The 16,477-nt window shown below is 39.2% G+C and overlaps 1 protein-coding gene across 2 annotated transcripts in view; it reads right to left on the bottom strand.

Annotated features, from left to right (window-relative positions):
- Positions 1–16,477, bottom strand: part of MCTP1 (multiple C2 and transmembrane domain containing 1) — a 285,371-nt gene that overhangs the window by 160,195 nt on the left and 108,699 nt on the right. For both annotated transcript variants that reach the window (XM_086480292.1, XM_086480293.1), the window contains exon 2: positions 10,734–10,848. In XM_086480292.1, the coding sequence (XP_086336418.1) occupies positions 10,734–10,848 (115 nt within the window). The remainder of the gene's footprint in view (positions 1–10,733; positions 10,849–16,477) is intronic.

Genomic DNA, 16,477 nt, shown 5'->3' with positions numbered 1-16,477 from the left:
CAGGGTGGGAACTTGATGGTACCATGGAACAAAAGCTGCATAGTTGCTACCCTGGGCCAACAATTGTCATTTTTTGACAAAGTACTGTTCTTTGGGTACATTTTGCTCATTATAATCTCATTATAATACCAAAACACACCTCCATCCCAAAAAGCTACCTGCCTTCAAGGTGTGACCACCTCTCACTGAGCTTTTGCCCTGAATTTCTTCAGTCTATACCTTTAAAAGCAAAGTGAGAGAATTTTACATATTTACAATATTTTAGTTTACTAGCTAGAAAACCTTAAGATTGGTATTTCCTTATTTGCATACAGTCATCTGAAAAAAACCAGACGTAGTAGGACTACACTAACAAAGCAGGAATTTCTGTTCTCTTTTAGCTTTCATACACAGAGGTGTTTGATGCCTTCTAATGGCCTGGAATTAACAGACCAGGTTCCTCCCTCTGAATCACCAGAGGACAATGGTCTGGAAGTCCCAAGCCAAGCCAAGCCACTGCTACAAATGTCTGTCAACCTACCTGCATTACCAATAAAAGGCTTCACGGGGACTTGGGCCACCAGCGTGGTGCAGACCACTGACGTGCTGCATCATCCCTGGCCAACAGTCCACCTGACTGGAGGAATCTCTCCTTCTAGTCTTGGCAGAAATCCCCACTGCAGTCATCTACTCAGAACCATCACTCCACTCTTGACACAACTATCTGCATCTGCCATAGCAGTGCAGGGCCACTACAGGTGACGCGACAGCTTGCTAAACTTTCTTTTTCTACCTGATTTTAACACTGTCAAAGTCATCTTGCTTAATCTCCATCACTTTATAGCTAGAGGACTAAGATGATTTAAAGCTTCAGTGAGATGTTTACAACCTGGGAAGACTTACTCACTGATCACCTACATTCATACAACCATCCAGAGACGTATTCAGGAACATACATGCTTTTCTCCCTCTTACGAATATCCCTATCCACTCTGAGAACAAAAGCTATTAAAAAGGAATGAAAGCTGAGCCTCTACAAATACCAGTGGTAAACAGGCATGTTTTATAATCTGCAACGTTAGCACTACGCTCCACATGTCTAGCAAAGGAAAAATCAATTTAACTACACAATACATTGTCACGTGAAATTAAAGTGAATGATAAACATGTTCCTACAACACTTAAGAGTACTAATCACAGCAATGAAATGGAAAGAAAGTGAAATAATCTGCGATTCATTATTAAATAAATCTATTTGCTGAATAAGGAATTCCCTGGTACATTTATCACAGAAGAAAAAAAGAAGGAACATGCTTTATTCTCAGTGCTGATCTTAAACCAGAAACAGCCATCTCTAAATGATGGTAAAAAAACCCAAAGACTAAAAAGATATAGCCAAAAAACCTGGATCCCTAGTGCTATTACTAGAATTTGCGAACAAATTTTGATTATTTTTATTCTTTTCAGAACTAATAAAAATGGAATCACAACTACAGTTTTATATAGCTTGGGAGAAAAAAAAAAATCCAAATTATGCCTCTAGACAACGACAATTTACAAGGAAGAACTTGAACAAGTACAAAGCCATGTCATGTGTGCTTTGGACAAAGTGTATGGGTCAACCAGCAGGCCGTTGGTGCGACTCCCACTTCGATAAGCCCTAAGGGACTGGAATAATGGTAACACAACAGGAAACCCCACCTTGCATCTGGTAAGTATCTGCTGCTGCTCCCACTGCACTAGTACGAAATTTTTTGGCCTCCCACAGGAATTTGTGCTTGTCTGTAGTAGGTTGCCCTCACTTACACCCAGCTCTTCCTTCTCAATCTCATCCCATGTAGCTCACACCAAAGTCTCCACATTGTGCTACTGCTATGAAAAGTGGGGCTCTTCTACAGATGAAATCAAGTTCCTTACACTTACCCATCTGCCTGTTTCTGTCTTTTGCACATCTTTACATGTCTAGATCAAGATTGCTTGGGGATGGATTGTGCCCATGATTCACTTTCCTGTTTAGGACATGGCAACAAATAAACAAAAATAAGGCTACTGGGAGCGTTACATCATTTCAGAAAAAAATACAGCAAAACCTTTTGATAAATTTGAGCTTCTGTGCAGTCCAGTTAGGGACGTATTACAGAGAAACACAGCAGTTTGGTTTTACTGGGTTGAGGTCAAATTCTGACCACAGTCGATGCTGAAATCACTTTTAGACAGAGAATAACCAGCTCTGAATTGTTACAGTCACAAGTCCTCACACAAGATGACACAGCAGATATAGAAACAGCCTCAGGAATGCAAGATTTCCACTCATCTCATTTTTTGCCAGGTCTTGATAACAGACTTCCACTGCTCTTAGCCAGAAGGTTTATTGCCCATGATTGCTCTCCTTTACACTATAGCTTAACTGACATGGCAACGCTTGTTCACAAACTCTGTACGCTAAGAAAATAACAGTATCAGTGGCAGACTGCAATCGGAAAAGGATTATTTACAGTAGAGACATTAACCTCTCCTATTGGCAAAACTTTTTATTATAGTGAGAGCTACCAAGAATATGACTGTAGCAAGTCAGCTAGAAATCAAAGTCAAGATACAGTACACCGATTGAAAAATCAGCTAATTTCTTACTCCTGATACAGAGATGAGTTAATACGCCCAGTCAAACTAATTTTCATAACAATGAAAAGTAACTACCCTGCTTATCAATTTGTCTTATTTCCTAAACATTTTGCAAGGATATCAATGGAGAAGTCAGTCCAAAAAGACTGCAGAAGCTAGGATTAATGCACGGTATTCTTGTATTTTAAAAATGTCTTCTTGAACATAAAGAAAAGGGAAGGAACATTTTGCAATTAGAAATGCTATTCATAAAAGTGTAGGTAATAAAAAGTGTAAGAAGGTGACAGACTGAGATAATACAAGACCTTTACTCTCTATTGCTTACTGGATTTACAGTGAAACTACACACACTATAGTTCAAAATACCGCTTTAGATAGTATTAAAACAGGAGCATAGGTAGGAAAAGATACAGCAGGAAAAGAGGGTTAGGTTACGGGGGAGAAGGATTTTTGTCTCAAAACTTCTGCTATTCATAATTCTAAAAATTCCCATTTTTGCCTTTAATTACAACAGTATTTGCAAAGTAATCAGCTAAGACCAGAATGACTCTGTCCTAAAAACTGCTCTTAATAATATCTCTGTATTGATGTGCTAATCCAAAAGCATTCTCTACTGTAATTAACAAGAGTGGCAACAACGTGACTGCAGCAGTGTCATCCAACAGTATATTGCCAGAAAAGTTTTACAAACAAATCTGAACATCAATTTTACTCTCTCATACTGCATCATGAGGTCAGCTGAATGGGCACACAAAGACCAATGATGTCTCAAACAGGGGGGGAAAAAAAAAAAAACCTGACTTGATACCCTGGAGAAAACATGTTTGGCTGTACTCCTCTAAATTTCAAGTTGCATTATACTTGAAGTTATATCATAGAATGGTTTGGGTTGGAAGGGACCTTTAAAGTCCATCTCGCCCAACTCCCTTGCAGTGAGCAGAGACAGCTTCAGCTGGATCAGGGTGCTCACAGCCCCATTCAACCCGACCTTGAATGTTTCCAGGGACAGGGCTCTACCACTGCTGTGGGCAGCCTGTGCCAGGGTTTCACCAGTGCCTCATCACCTCAAGGTATACCACTGTGGCGAGGTGCATTATTTCATACTGACGTTTATGTTACACCCTGCATGAGCACTCCGATTTCATTAGAATTCCCTACTATTCTTCTAAATTGACCTGCAACCAAAACACAAAATAAATGCCCCAAAGATCACCTCTGAACAGCTATTTATGAGTGCTTACTGGAGAGTTTCTCTAGTTCGTTTTTAACTGTAAAACTCAACACCTCAAATGGCCTCTTCCAGAAGATGCGAAAACCGTATTGACAGCATTTCTCCCAAGAAGGTAACGATTATTGGGTTTTTTTCTATTGCATTTTTATGTGATTCTAATATATTTTACACACTGTTTTACACATGTAACCATGACAGGAAAGGAAATTCTTGTCCACTTAAAGTGATGGAGATTCTACTGTCAACTTCAATGGATCAGAAATAAATTAAGTAATCATAAAAATCTAAAGTATACCTGAAATGCTCAGAAAGAGTGCTGTTTCATATAGCCTGTGATTTCTGAACCCACAATAAACCTATTCATCCCACAGTCCATCTCAATACAACTGCCATCTTTGCTGCACACGAATTTTCCCAGTGTACTGCAAACTGACAGTTTCAATTTTGAGTGCCTAAGAGCAACTAATCAAAAAATGTTTGAAAAAACTATAGTTATTTTTACATTTCATAATTACACTTTTTCGATACCCACTCAGTCATATCAATAAACATTTCTGCATATGCTCCATAATTCTCATAAATAAAACTCCATTTGGGGAATTACTGTTGTTGGGATTTTTTTAAATTAAATTTTCCACTAAATTAAATAGGCTGCTACCCATAGATGCAGATTCTGGATGAAAGTACTCTGCAGCTCCAAAAAACCTATCTTTCATTTGGATGCCTAAATAGTAGGGTGGTGAGGAACCTGGTAAAGTGTAAGAGCCTACTGACAGCAGTATTTGAAAAATGCCTGTACTTGCCAGTTTTTGCTGAGGGTGGCACAGAGCCAGCACTCGCAGGCAGCTTCTGCCAGACCTTGACATGGAGAAATTCACAGCAACTGTTGCTGTCTCCAGAGGTATCAGGACTGAGTTTATTTTGGCGTTCCTGTAGTAATTTTCATTGTAAAATGCCAAGGAACAGCTGCTAAGCTGTGTTCTCATATTATTTAATAATCCCACAATTCACTTGAGACAGTCCATCTTCCCATGGGAACAGACTACCCCTTAAAGGCTTAGGAAAGGGAATTTAGCCACCCTCTTAGAAGGCTGCCATGCAGTTTCCTCAGGTGTTTCCTTCCTCTTGAGATGGAAAAGTGAGGGGAAAAAAAAAAAGCCAAGGGCCACAGTGTCTTAAGAGAAACACAACTGGTCAGATGTTTAGTGAAACACTAGGGAGAACAAGAGATCAGTAGGGTGCAAGTGATGGACTGGCTTTTTTTTTCAGCTCTCCAGGTAAAGGGAGAAGCTGTTGCCTCTGAAGATTTCAAGGGGACAGGAGGATACCACCAACAGGTGAGTACCTCCTACAGTGCGTAAGAATTCCTGGCTATGCAGAAGCAGAAAGCCACATTAGAAGAAAAATGCTGTATGTAGACCTAATGTAAGCTGTGTGCTGGATGGAGAGATGCAGGCACGGTGGGGGACCTGGCAGTGAGAGCAGGCACCGTGTCAAGAGCAGAAGGAACCAAAACAACAGATTGAGCCCGTCCTCCAGTGGACTTTGGCACCTTCTGCAAAGGCACGTGCTCGGATGGACAAAGCTGCTGGAGCACATTTGTAGTTAGCGCAACCCTGCTTCTCACTACTCCTCTTTGCTCTTTCCTCCTTGCTTTTCTGCATTGCAAAAGGACAACTACTTCCCATCACCATCAGGTATGAGTTGCTGCCGCCAGGACCCTGTGTGAGATCTGGATACCTTTTGCTGAGAAGAAAATACAGCCAGTGTCCTCCAGAGCTTCCAAGCGGCAGGAAGCCAGGCTGTGAGGGGAAGAGAAACCACCGTGCTGCTGCAGAGAGCAGAACAGCAGCAGCAAGGCTCAGGTAGAGCAGAAAGGAAATCAGAAAGTATTTTCCCAGTCTGCATTTTGCATTGGACAACACTGACCTGTAGCTGTTTACAATTCTGCAGAGAAAAAAAAAAAAAAAAAAACCAAACAAAAAACCCCAAAAAAATCCCACAAAAATCCAGCCACCTCTTCCTGAATCTTAGGCATCGTTACTCAAATACACACTAAAAGCAGTGCCTACCTAACGAGCATGTACCTTTAAATAAAACATCCTGCAAATGTTTTTACACACTGTGAATGCTGGCACACTTATCTACATATATTTACATGAATTCCAGAGTAACAAGCATGCCAAGCTGCCATTTCTTGTTTCAGCTTCTTACCCTCACTGTGTCTGTAATAAGGAAGCTGAGCATTTAAAAACTAGTTCTTCCAGACATTCACATCCCCAGGAGTTCTTAAAAATTACTAGCTCTATTTTCGACTCAGATAAAACTCTCCTGAAACACCTTCATATAAGCTAACATTCTTCCCCATTTTGACTTAAACTAAATATAAACCCTTTGATTTGCATCAAAAAAATAATTATATATGATTTCCTTTGTATTAAAGAGCATTCAAATTCCATATCTAATTACTCCACTAAAATAAAAATAAAATTAAAGAGCTACTTTGATGAATGCTCACAGTTAGTGGCATGAAAATAGTGATCCAAAAGGCCTTTTAAAAATAATTTAGTATCTGGCTACATGTTATAGCATGAATAGCTTTTCTCTTCAGTTACTCTCTTGTGACGATCTGCCACATTTGGAAGATGGCGCGAGCACTACACCACAGATTTATGCCAACAATCGTCTCATCTCATCTCTCCAGGAAATCAAATAGGGCCATGTTCCTATCATTCTCAGCAGTGTGACAGACTTAGTAATATTTTACCATAAGCAAAATTTATTCAATAATCCTGGTCTACCTGAGTCATGAGGATGAAGAGTTTCTCAGTCAAGACAGCTACACTGTACACACCGTATTTCCACCAAGTTAAGGACTGAATTTCAGTATCCTACATCAGTGAAACCCACGGTTCAAACATAAATAACATGCTTTGCAGTCACACTTAACTGAAAAGTCTTTCCAATAATTGTAAATGCATTGCCTTACATGTAGGTTTGATTTCAATACTGTGGTTACAAAAAATTAGGAGTATCTGAAAGGGTCACCTAATCTCACTTTACCTGTTATCCCATTGGCACTTATTTTTCTTCTAGATACTGAAAATGTAGATGTAAACAGAGTTATTCACCAGACAAAATGCAACGTCTATGTGTATGTTCTTGCACTATTACAGCTCTTCAGATTCTTCTGGTTTTGACAGTCATCTCTCCTCATTATTCTCAATTTAAGCAGTTAGTTTCTTACTGATACAAGTATTTCACACCAGAAATGGTGAATCTATGAAATTGAAATGCGGTGTTTGCACTGCACGAGGGTACTAACTGCACACTACTTCTGGCCTGCTTCTTGCTGTCCTTGGGTGCAGATTTCAGTACCAGAGTCAGCCGCTTCAGGATCAACCCCTCAGCTGTTTCTACACAGACAGACCCTCTAGTCTGAGGAAGCATTATAGAACTGTCTCCTGCAGACAGACGCAGAGATCTGGCAGTATTATCCATTTAGAGGTCAAGGCCATAGACAATGAAAAACATCTCTTTTCAGGAACTCTTCCTGTAAGATTTCACACAGAAAATCTACAAGTTCTGATCATCATGAAATAGCCAATGAACATTTCACTTCTGCTCAAAAAAGTATTTTCCTTGTGCTATTTTGCAAGATCAGGTCAATCTTCATGCTTTTTGTACAAAAAAAATTAAAAAAAAATAGATCCAGAAGGGATCAAATTCATCATGTATCTAGCCTGTTTTTTGACATGACACAAGTCCTTCTTGAGATTAACCTGTGTTACTTATTTCTCAGCTTTAACCAAAGTGGAGCAGTGAACCAGCATGCACATTTCTCAAAAAGCATGAGAGGAAGTGGATCCCAGGCTCCAGTGAAGTAAGAAAACACTGCGAGGAAAACATATTTAAAACACTTAAAAGACTATTTCAATGTCTTTCTTTTGACTGAAGAGAACAAAACCCAATGATTAAGACATAATTCCCCTCTTCACTAACTCTGCTATAACATTTCCATTTGCATTTCAAAATGAGTCTCTTTTAAAGCAAGAATTGATCAACCACAGGGTTTTTTGTTTATTTGTTTAAAAATAATATTTAAGATGTTATAAAACATCTATAAAGGCATGTTACTAATATGAAGTAGCAACATAAACTCCACATGAAAGAAGTCAGAGACCAGCAACAAATCAAAGGGTTCTTTTAATCTAAAAATTTTAACTCCAGAAAAAAACTCTTAAAATACATATATTACACAAACACACCGTCTATGACAAAAAGCAAATGAGAAATCAAAAGGAAAAGAAAAACAGGAAGATGTAGGTAATAAGCTTAACTTGTTAATATTACCAACTTCCCAGGTCCAACATTACACAGCTTTTCCCAATGTAATGGGAGAAAGTCTCAGAAAACAATTTTTTTAATGTAAGCACATGGTTTACTTTAAGATGGGCTTAAATAAAACACATGTTATAAACCACGTTTATGCTCACTACAGTATTTTGCCAGAAGCAAAAAAGTAAACTGTCTCACCACATAGGTGAGATGAAGTTATGGTACCACAGCCCTGTCGTACTGGGAAGGAAAGCTGGATCAGACTGAAGACAGGATTTCTTGTGAAGATGAGGAGTTAAAACGAACTGTTACGTTTCCTTCTGTCACACCGCACATACAGAGCATAAATATTGCCTGTTAAAACGAAGGATTATTTTCAATCATTTGAGAAGACAACAGCAAGACGTAGGTCCTCATAAAGTATGTTATGTTCCCCTTTTGTTGTGACTACCAATGGTGCTATTAACTAACAGCCATGACTAATGCTGGCATTGCTAGTCACACAAATACAGATTCAATCCTTCCTCTTTTCTTCTGAGAATGTTGTGGTGTCTTTTTATAAATGCGAGGAAGACAAAGTGTGCAGAACACTCACAGCATGAGAATTCAACTTTGAATTCCAAGACTGCAATATGTTCAGCAGCAGGTTTCTAAAAAGATAAGTGAAACTGCAGTTCAAAAACTAAAATCAAAACAAAATTCTTTTCTACCATGTAGTTCAAGTATTCTGTTAGAGTGAAATTCACAGTTCTTGGAGAAAATTCAATTGTCAGGCTTTAAGCAGAGGATCTGGAAAACGTTGTGGAGGAATGGGGTGTTATGTGCTCTCACAGACTTACAGAATACGACTCCCCTGAGACAGTCCTCGGATAAATCTTCCAAGCTCTTTTTTTTTTTTTTCCGTCTTAGTAGCTCCATTTAGCATTTGGATACATATTTTTTTTACAGTGCCTCCCACGGACTGTCCTGTAATCCCTTTCTGGCTCATAACCCCCTATACAAGCACTGCTGCAGCATGCAGGCAATGCCACAGAAACACTGGTGCTGCCTCAGACCAAAGGTCCTGTGAGCTCAGTGCTCTGTCTCCATCAGGGCTATGAGCAGATGCTAACAGAGAAACAAGAGGACACGCACATATATTATTTCCCTCCAATGTCCTCCTAGGCATCACAAATTTGGAGCAAAGATTTTCAAAGCTAGACACATTTTCTGTGCACTTCAATGCCCTTTGTGGATTCTTCTTCCATGAACTCACCGAACCTCCTCTGGCACCCACATAAACCTCCAGTAAGAATTCAGTTTTACACGTCCTGTCTTACAGAAACACCACTGGGACTACCGCAGGGATACTTTAAACAATAAATAAAAAAAGCAGCTACTACACTCAAGAGAGGTTTTAGACAAAAATGACTTCCCAAATCAAGCCCCTTTCTGTGCACTTCCCATTCAGCAGAGATCTAAATCCAGTAAGTGCCTGACAAATGCCTGTGAAGTCCCCTCAATTCAAACTCCGCAGGTGCTCCTAAAATCTCACTCTGAGTAGCTCCAGGAGAAAGGGAAAACAAGCAGAAACCATGAAACTAGAGCCCAACAACTACCTTCTTCCTCAGTATCTTTTCAAAAGAAAAGCTAGTACTTGCTCAGCCTTTTGAAAGGTGATAGGTGTATATCACCCAAAGTGAATTATGGGCTCCAAAATGGGGTGGGCAATGACCATGCACTGCAACGCAGCGCCTGGGCTCTAGGACTAGTAAGTATCAAGGAAACACTGCTCTTGTCATGTTGCCTCCCAGGTAGCCTGAGGAAGTCTCCCTGCTGCTCAAGCAGCAGTCTTCCAAACCAGCCATTTAAAGCACTTGAGATTCTGCACAGCACCTAGTATTCATTTCAGACCCTGGGATTCCCCCTCAGCAGACTGATCTCCTATCCTTTCTTTACTCTAGAACTAGACTCCTGTCTTACAGGGAGAAACAAATTACAGATGTTTTCTTTGCATACCACATTTACATTTTTGTTCATTTATAAATAATATGAATAACGGATATGACTGAATTACAACACATCATTCAGAAACTGGGCAAGTCTCTAGCTCACAGAACAAAAACATTGGACTATTATTTTTAATGAATGTCAGGCAAAGCTTGATAGAATATCTGTATGTAGAGGAAGATTATACATGAATTATACATATATGATTATTCTTGCAACAGTGAGTATATAAAAATTTCAGTTTCAGTGCTGCAAGACAGCACAAATCTGCACAGTTAAAGTAAATCTATCACACCTTTCTTAGTTTTAAACATTCAAAAAAGAGAGGAAAATTAGCTAGCAGAAGAAATAAACCAGTATCAGCTAAGTTTTATTTCTCTTCCCATGTGGGTTTAGCAGGCCCTAGCTCCTTTTCCTTTGTGCTTTTGAGCAAGAGAACCTCTGTTAGTTTTAAGCAGAGTTTAACTAACACATTTCAAACCTTAATTGTAATTTTAATACCCTTATAGAAATTTACCCAACAGAACCCACGTAGCTTCCCAAATATCAAGGCAGTGAATACCAGCACACTCACCTCCACGGTCCCGTGCTGCTAGATTCTGTCCTCTTCTTAGGGTAATGTCCAACTGGTACATCCCGGGATCCCCCGAGGGAAAATCTGCATTACTCGTTCCAACCAAATTTGTTCCCTGCAGGGGGAAAAAAAAAAAGGCTAAAATGCAACAGCTAATGTTACCAGAAGTTTCATGTAACGTATATTTTTCTTTCGTATCACCATCCTGTTGAACTAAGACAGGTTTGTAACCCATGGCCCCACTCAGAGCTAATACCCCAACACCAAGGAACCTGTTCCTGTCATCAATATGACAATTCCTAGGCATCCTCTTTTTAAAAACAAAACAAAACCAAAAACAACACAACAACAAAAAACTGGTTGACACCTCAATGGTTAAATCTATTATTTTAAAAAGGTGGTTGAAAAACAATTCTCTGATACCTGTATTCATCATGGCAACCTCCATTTTTAATTACATTCACATACACACCTGGCCCACTAGAGCTGAATAAGAAAAATAATAGAGCTGGAACTTACAGTACTACTTGAACTAGTCATTACCAGTACCCTCAAACATTGTGTTTATTCAGCAGTGATAATCTAGGCATTGAACAAATATACACGAGTTCCTATTTTGTCAGCTATTGCAGTACTTTGCAATATACGTGAGTTATGGGGGAACAGCTGGGGGATCATAAAGACACTAAATGCAGCTGTACCACTTCATTTGTAACACACGACTTCTTAGTTTGCCTGTATGCCACGGCAAAAATATGATTCTTAGAGTAGTTATTTGTATCAACTGTATCTTAAAAAATGAAAAAAAGCCCCACAATAAAGGAAGTCATAATGCAAGGAATCTCTGGATTGCATGAATAGTAACAACATTTCTGTCCCAAATAACAAAGGACAGAAATGATATTTCTTACAGTGTATAAGCTTTTGCAAAATAGTTTTTAAACACACCTTTCTATAAATAGCATCTAATTACAATGCATTGGAACACCACACTTAAAATTAAGACCACAACTACGGCATCTGTTATACACTCACAGTGCACAGAGCTTCATATATTATACATACTGAGCACCACAGTTACATATTCTCAAGCCAGGAGCTAACTCTTTTAAGACTGGTGCTATTAATATTTTATTATGTGATTATGGGTTCTCTGAAAGAAAAAAAAAAGGCAGCGTGATAAAAATATCAGAGATCACATGTGTACTAGGTGTTACACGACTTCGACAAGAAATTGTTGTTGTTTGTTTCTCTTCCTTCTACCCACCTTTTCTTTTCAAGGTACTAATAAGTCTAAAGCATGAAGGAAGCCACAAAGCAGAGGCATTTTAACATATCATTTATTCTCATTATTCCAGAGTCACAACTTTGAGCCCTAGCATATTAACCTTTGCTGCAACACATACAATGCGGGCCGAACTGCACACTGACATGCTCACCACTTCCACAGCAATGAAATCATTCAAAACTGAAGCACTTCAGAGAAGATGGTTAGATGAGCTTTGATTTGACAGAGGGTGTTGTTCTTGAAACCTCTCAACATTTATCTTCTCATTTTGTCCTTGTAACTGCTGAGGCATGGCTGAAACTATCCAAAAACCTTGCAAGGCTCTCGTAGATCCACCACCTCCTTTTAAAGTAATAACAACTTGCTCACCATCTCTTTTTATTTTTTCCCTTAATGCACTGACTGCAGAGGGATACAAGATTGACAACAGCAAATTTCTACGCCACCCCTGCAACGCTCAGTATCTAGTCCAGCCAAACACAGAGAAAAAATTGCATACTGGCCTGACCCCTAGCCTCATCCTAGGCCCCGGCATTGACTGGGGTATTGTGAAAGAAGAAACTTGTGTTCTGAACTAGATAAACACCAAAACTCTCCTTCCCCTTTCTTGCCCTTCTTCAGGAGCTCGCAGGCACAAAAGAAACATGTCTCCCAACATTTATAACCCCCTGCATGATTCTTTCTCATGGCGCTCCCCTCTCTCTTCCCTCTGAGGTACAACACAAGCTCTACATTAAAATTCCTTGGTTTAAACAGTGCCATGTTGCTCCCTTCTTTTCGCTTTCTCACCTCCTTATCAACACTTTTCCTTTCTTCTTGCAACGGAACTTCACTTTCTTTTTAAAGTTTACATTAATTTTTCAGATAGCTGCTCAAGCAGGATAGAAACATTTAGGTGAGGAACATAACAAGCCTACAGGACATAAACAGCTACACAAGTGAAATATAAAGCAAACAGATACTGTCCCTAAGTACTAGAAAGTCAAACCAGTATTTCTGCATCAGAACAGCAGCATCTGAAGTATGCAATTAAAACTGGAGGTTGCCATAATAAATGCAACTATCAATAAATCATTTTTCAGTCACCTTTTGTAATTAACAAGTTCAAGAGTTAAAGATGGCAACTTGTAAAAAAAAAAAAAAAAAAAGAAGAACCACTTTGATGTGGTCTATAGTAAGGAACTGAAGTTAGAAACTTGAGAGCACTCGTGAAAGCCTACAATTGCCCTAACCATAGAACAGTTACAAAACCAAATTTTCTGAACTTCCAGATTCCAACTAACAACATCAAGAAAAGAAATTCTCTGTAGTTAGAAGAAAAACAAATCATCACAACTAGAAGTTGTTGTGAGCCACAAGGCTTTTTCTTCCCAACTGTCGCAGGAAGATGACACCAAGTCTGATGACCCAAGTGCATGCCTTCAATTTTAGTGTCTAAAATGTACAGAAGGTCTTGAAATTACTTTTATTAAATCTTTAATAAAAATGCTGAAATTTCAGACAAAGACCAGAAAGGCAATTAACCATATTTTCACATATGCAAAATCGCATGTTGGAAGGTAATGCCTGAATTAATTCCTTTGAATTAATTTTTCATAGTGGTCTGTCACTATTTTACTGCAGAATGTTTTTTTTAACTGAACTTTGACTAAAGTCTCAGACTCTACAATTTCCCATAAAATCAAAATTTAAGGGAAATTTATTATTTGGCATAAACAGTGAAGTCTTGTAGTGAATTTCAATGGAGAGATTAAAGAACACTGATTATCTTGAAAACAGGCTGTGTGCAAAGGTCAGGACAGAGGTCTTGATGGCCATACCCATCCTCAGTCGCACTGCTGTTTAGTAGATACCAGCGCCTCCTGGGCTGTTCTCTCACCCAACAGTGAAAGCAGCAACAGGAGCTGCTTTCATTTTCAGTGAGACATCCGTGATAAGGTCTTCAATAGCCTGCACTTCAGTGAATCAGGAACTGCAATTCACTTCTGACTCATGGCATGTCAAGTGATGCTTGAACATTCCCAGAAAATGCATCATTTCATCAAGCTGAACTGAACAGAGAGCTCACACTGATGGCCTCTATGAGTGGCACTCCCCCTTCAAGCGACCATTTTTCCAAGAACTATCTCCATATTATACAAACTCATCTGAAATAAGACTATTTCCAACAAAACCAGGAAGCAGAAATAAAATTATTTTTCAGTTATTATAATTATTCAGCTGGGTTATTATTGGCTCTTCCATTAGAGGGGTACACAAGGCAAGCCCATAATGGACACAGGATGCTCTCCTGGAACAACTACAACAAATAGCAGAATGCCTAACTTCTAACTGGAAAACACTCAGTACTGTATTTTAAGACCAAAAATCAAAGACAAGCGTTACTACACGACTGTGTATTAAGCACGCTCATGGAGCTAAGCTGTCCGTCTAACAGGCTGAAATAATATGTTTGCTCACTTTTACAGAAGCTCTGGGGTTTAGATATTTACTGAGACATCTGCCATTCTGGAAACATACAGGACCGAGGGAAACTGAGGAGGAACATGCCCTTGCCCAGGCCTTATGCCACTGTCACATTCGGAGCCACCAAAAAACAATGCAAAGTGTCTGTTCATCTTAGCACCCAAAAAAATTAGTTTTCTGATGCCTCCGACTAATATCCATGAGCAGCTTCTGCTATCCAAGCTGGCGCAAAGTGTCCAAACTACTGTCGAGATAGTAACTAAAGGTTTTGGTTGTTTTTTTTTATAAACTCCCATTTCTGTGACATACAAAGAAAAAAATGAATTTCCTCTGAAAATTTCTAGAGCAGCTGGAAGCTCTGGCTGCAGCTATGTCATGAAGCTGTTCACTGCTAAAACCTTTGTGATCCACTAACGTGAAAAGTAGGCAAGTAATTCCATCTCTGCTGTTCACATCATGAGACACACTTCACTGTGTTTTCCAGATTTAGCAGCTTAACAATTAGATGAACAAACAATTTTTTACAGCTGAACAAATGTTGAGCATATAGTAGCTAGCTGATCGATAAATACATGCGAGTGCCTGCATACCAGTAATAAAGGAAAAAGCTACCCAGTTTTTCTACACCCAGGGCCTTCCACTGTATGAAGCGTTCATTGGTCAGAACCCAGTTCCACCTCAGCATGCAAGGAAAAATGATGCCACTTTGAAACTGCCAGGATAGCTAAAATCACCACCATTCCCACACCATATCATTTTTCACAGTTTTTTAAAAACACACTATAAAACAAAAAGACAGTGAATCTGATTCTGGTCACTAGGCATTACCGAGGCCAGGGGTAAACCTGCTGAAGTCAGATTAGCAATTTATGGCTAAAAGATGAGAACCAGTCATATCATTTGTGCTATCTTCTTATGAACCACATCACAAAGTTTCAGCCTAACTCATTAACTTCTCCCAGATTGAGACCCTGAATATCTACCACTACCATTTTTGCCACCGAGAACTGCCACCCTTTTATATCACCGTGAATACCAACATTGTCCCTCAAAGCTCTTTAATATTTCTAACACTTAACCAGCTAAACCAATCCAAGAAACCAATGGCTTTGCCACGCTCCTACAATTTATACACCATACCGTAGCATGACTTTGTGCCAGCAGTTCAGAGGATATATGAGATTTAAGGAACTCTTCGCTGCAGAAACAATTACCACTTCAAAGGAACAGGTCCTAAAATTTCATATAGTCTGTGCAATGCCAAAACTGAAAATATTCAGCAGTTTAAAAAAGAAATCTACACCTGTAACACATACCTCCTTCCAAAAAGGGAAAAAAAAAAAGAAAAAACCCTAACATTTTCCTATGCTTAAAAGTGTATTTTGGAAATGCATATGAACCAGACTGAAGTAATATTCTTATCTGAGCCACTTAAGCAACAGGTTACAGCTCTGTTGATTTTCTAATCCATTTCAAAATTCTGCCAGAACACACTGATAGGATAAGCAAAAAGCACTTATTTTTTCCAGCTTAAAACAAAGGCATCAGCATCATCACTTCCTTCAGCAGATAAAGGGGAAATGTAATGGGAGTCGTATAAAAGGAGAGACGAGGGAAGCTGGAGAATCTGGCTGCACTGACTGCCCATGTGCTGGGGTCCCTGTCAGGAAATGGGATGGTGAAATAATCTGGCATTCCTTTCATAGGTGCATACAATAGATGAAATTAAATCAAAGTGTCCTGCAAGGAGGAAGCAGCAGAACGTCAACAGTCAAGGGCTCACAGCACGGCATGAAATATTATCAGCTTTCAAACAGGAAAAAAAAAAAAAAAACAACCACAAACAGAATTAAGTTTGCAGTAATGTAACTGTGTCTTCAATATTGCATAAGCAGAATTTTCCACTCCAGTTACTGCCTGGCTCAACCTGATTCCTTTGGATCATTTTCATTTGTCAAAGTTTTATGCTTTGGAAACACCTGGTTGTCAA

Source organism: Leptosomus discolor, chromosome Z (genome assembly GCF_034619465.1).
Source record: "Leptosomus discolor isolate bLepDis1 chromosome Z, bLepDis1.hap2, whole genome shotgun sequence".
In the NCBI taxonomy this organism is placed as follows: domain Eukaryota; kingdom Metazoa; phylum Chordata; class Aves; order Leptosomiformes; family Leptosomidae; genus Leptosomus; species Leptosomus discolor.
Note: the sequence above shows the minus strand (reverse complement) of the source record. Positions and strands in the feature narration are given on the sequence as shown.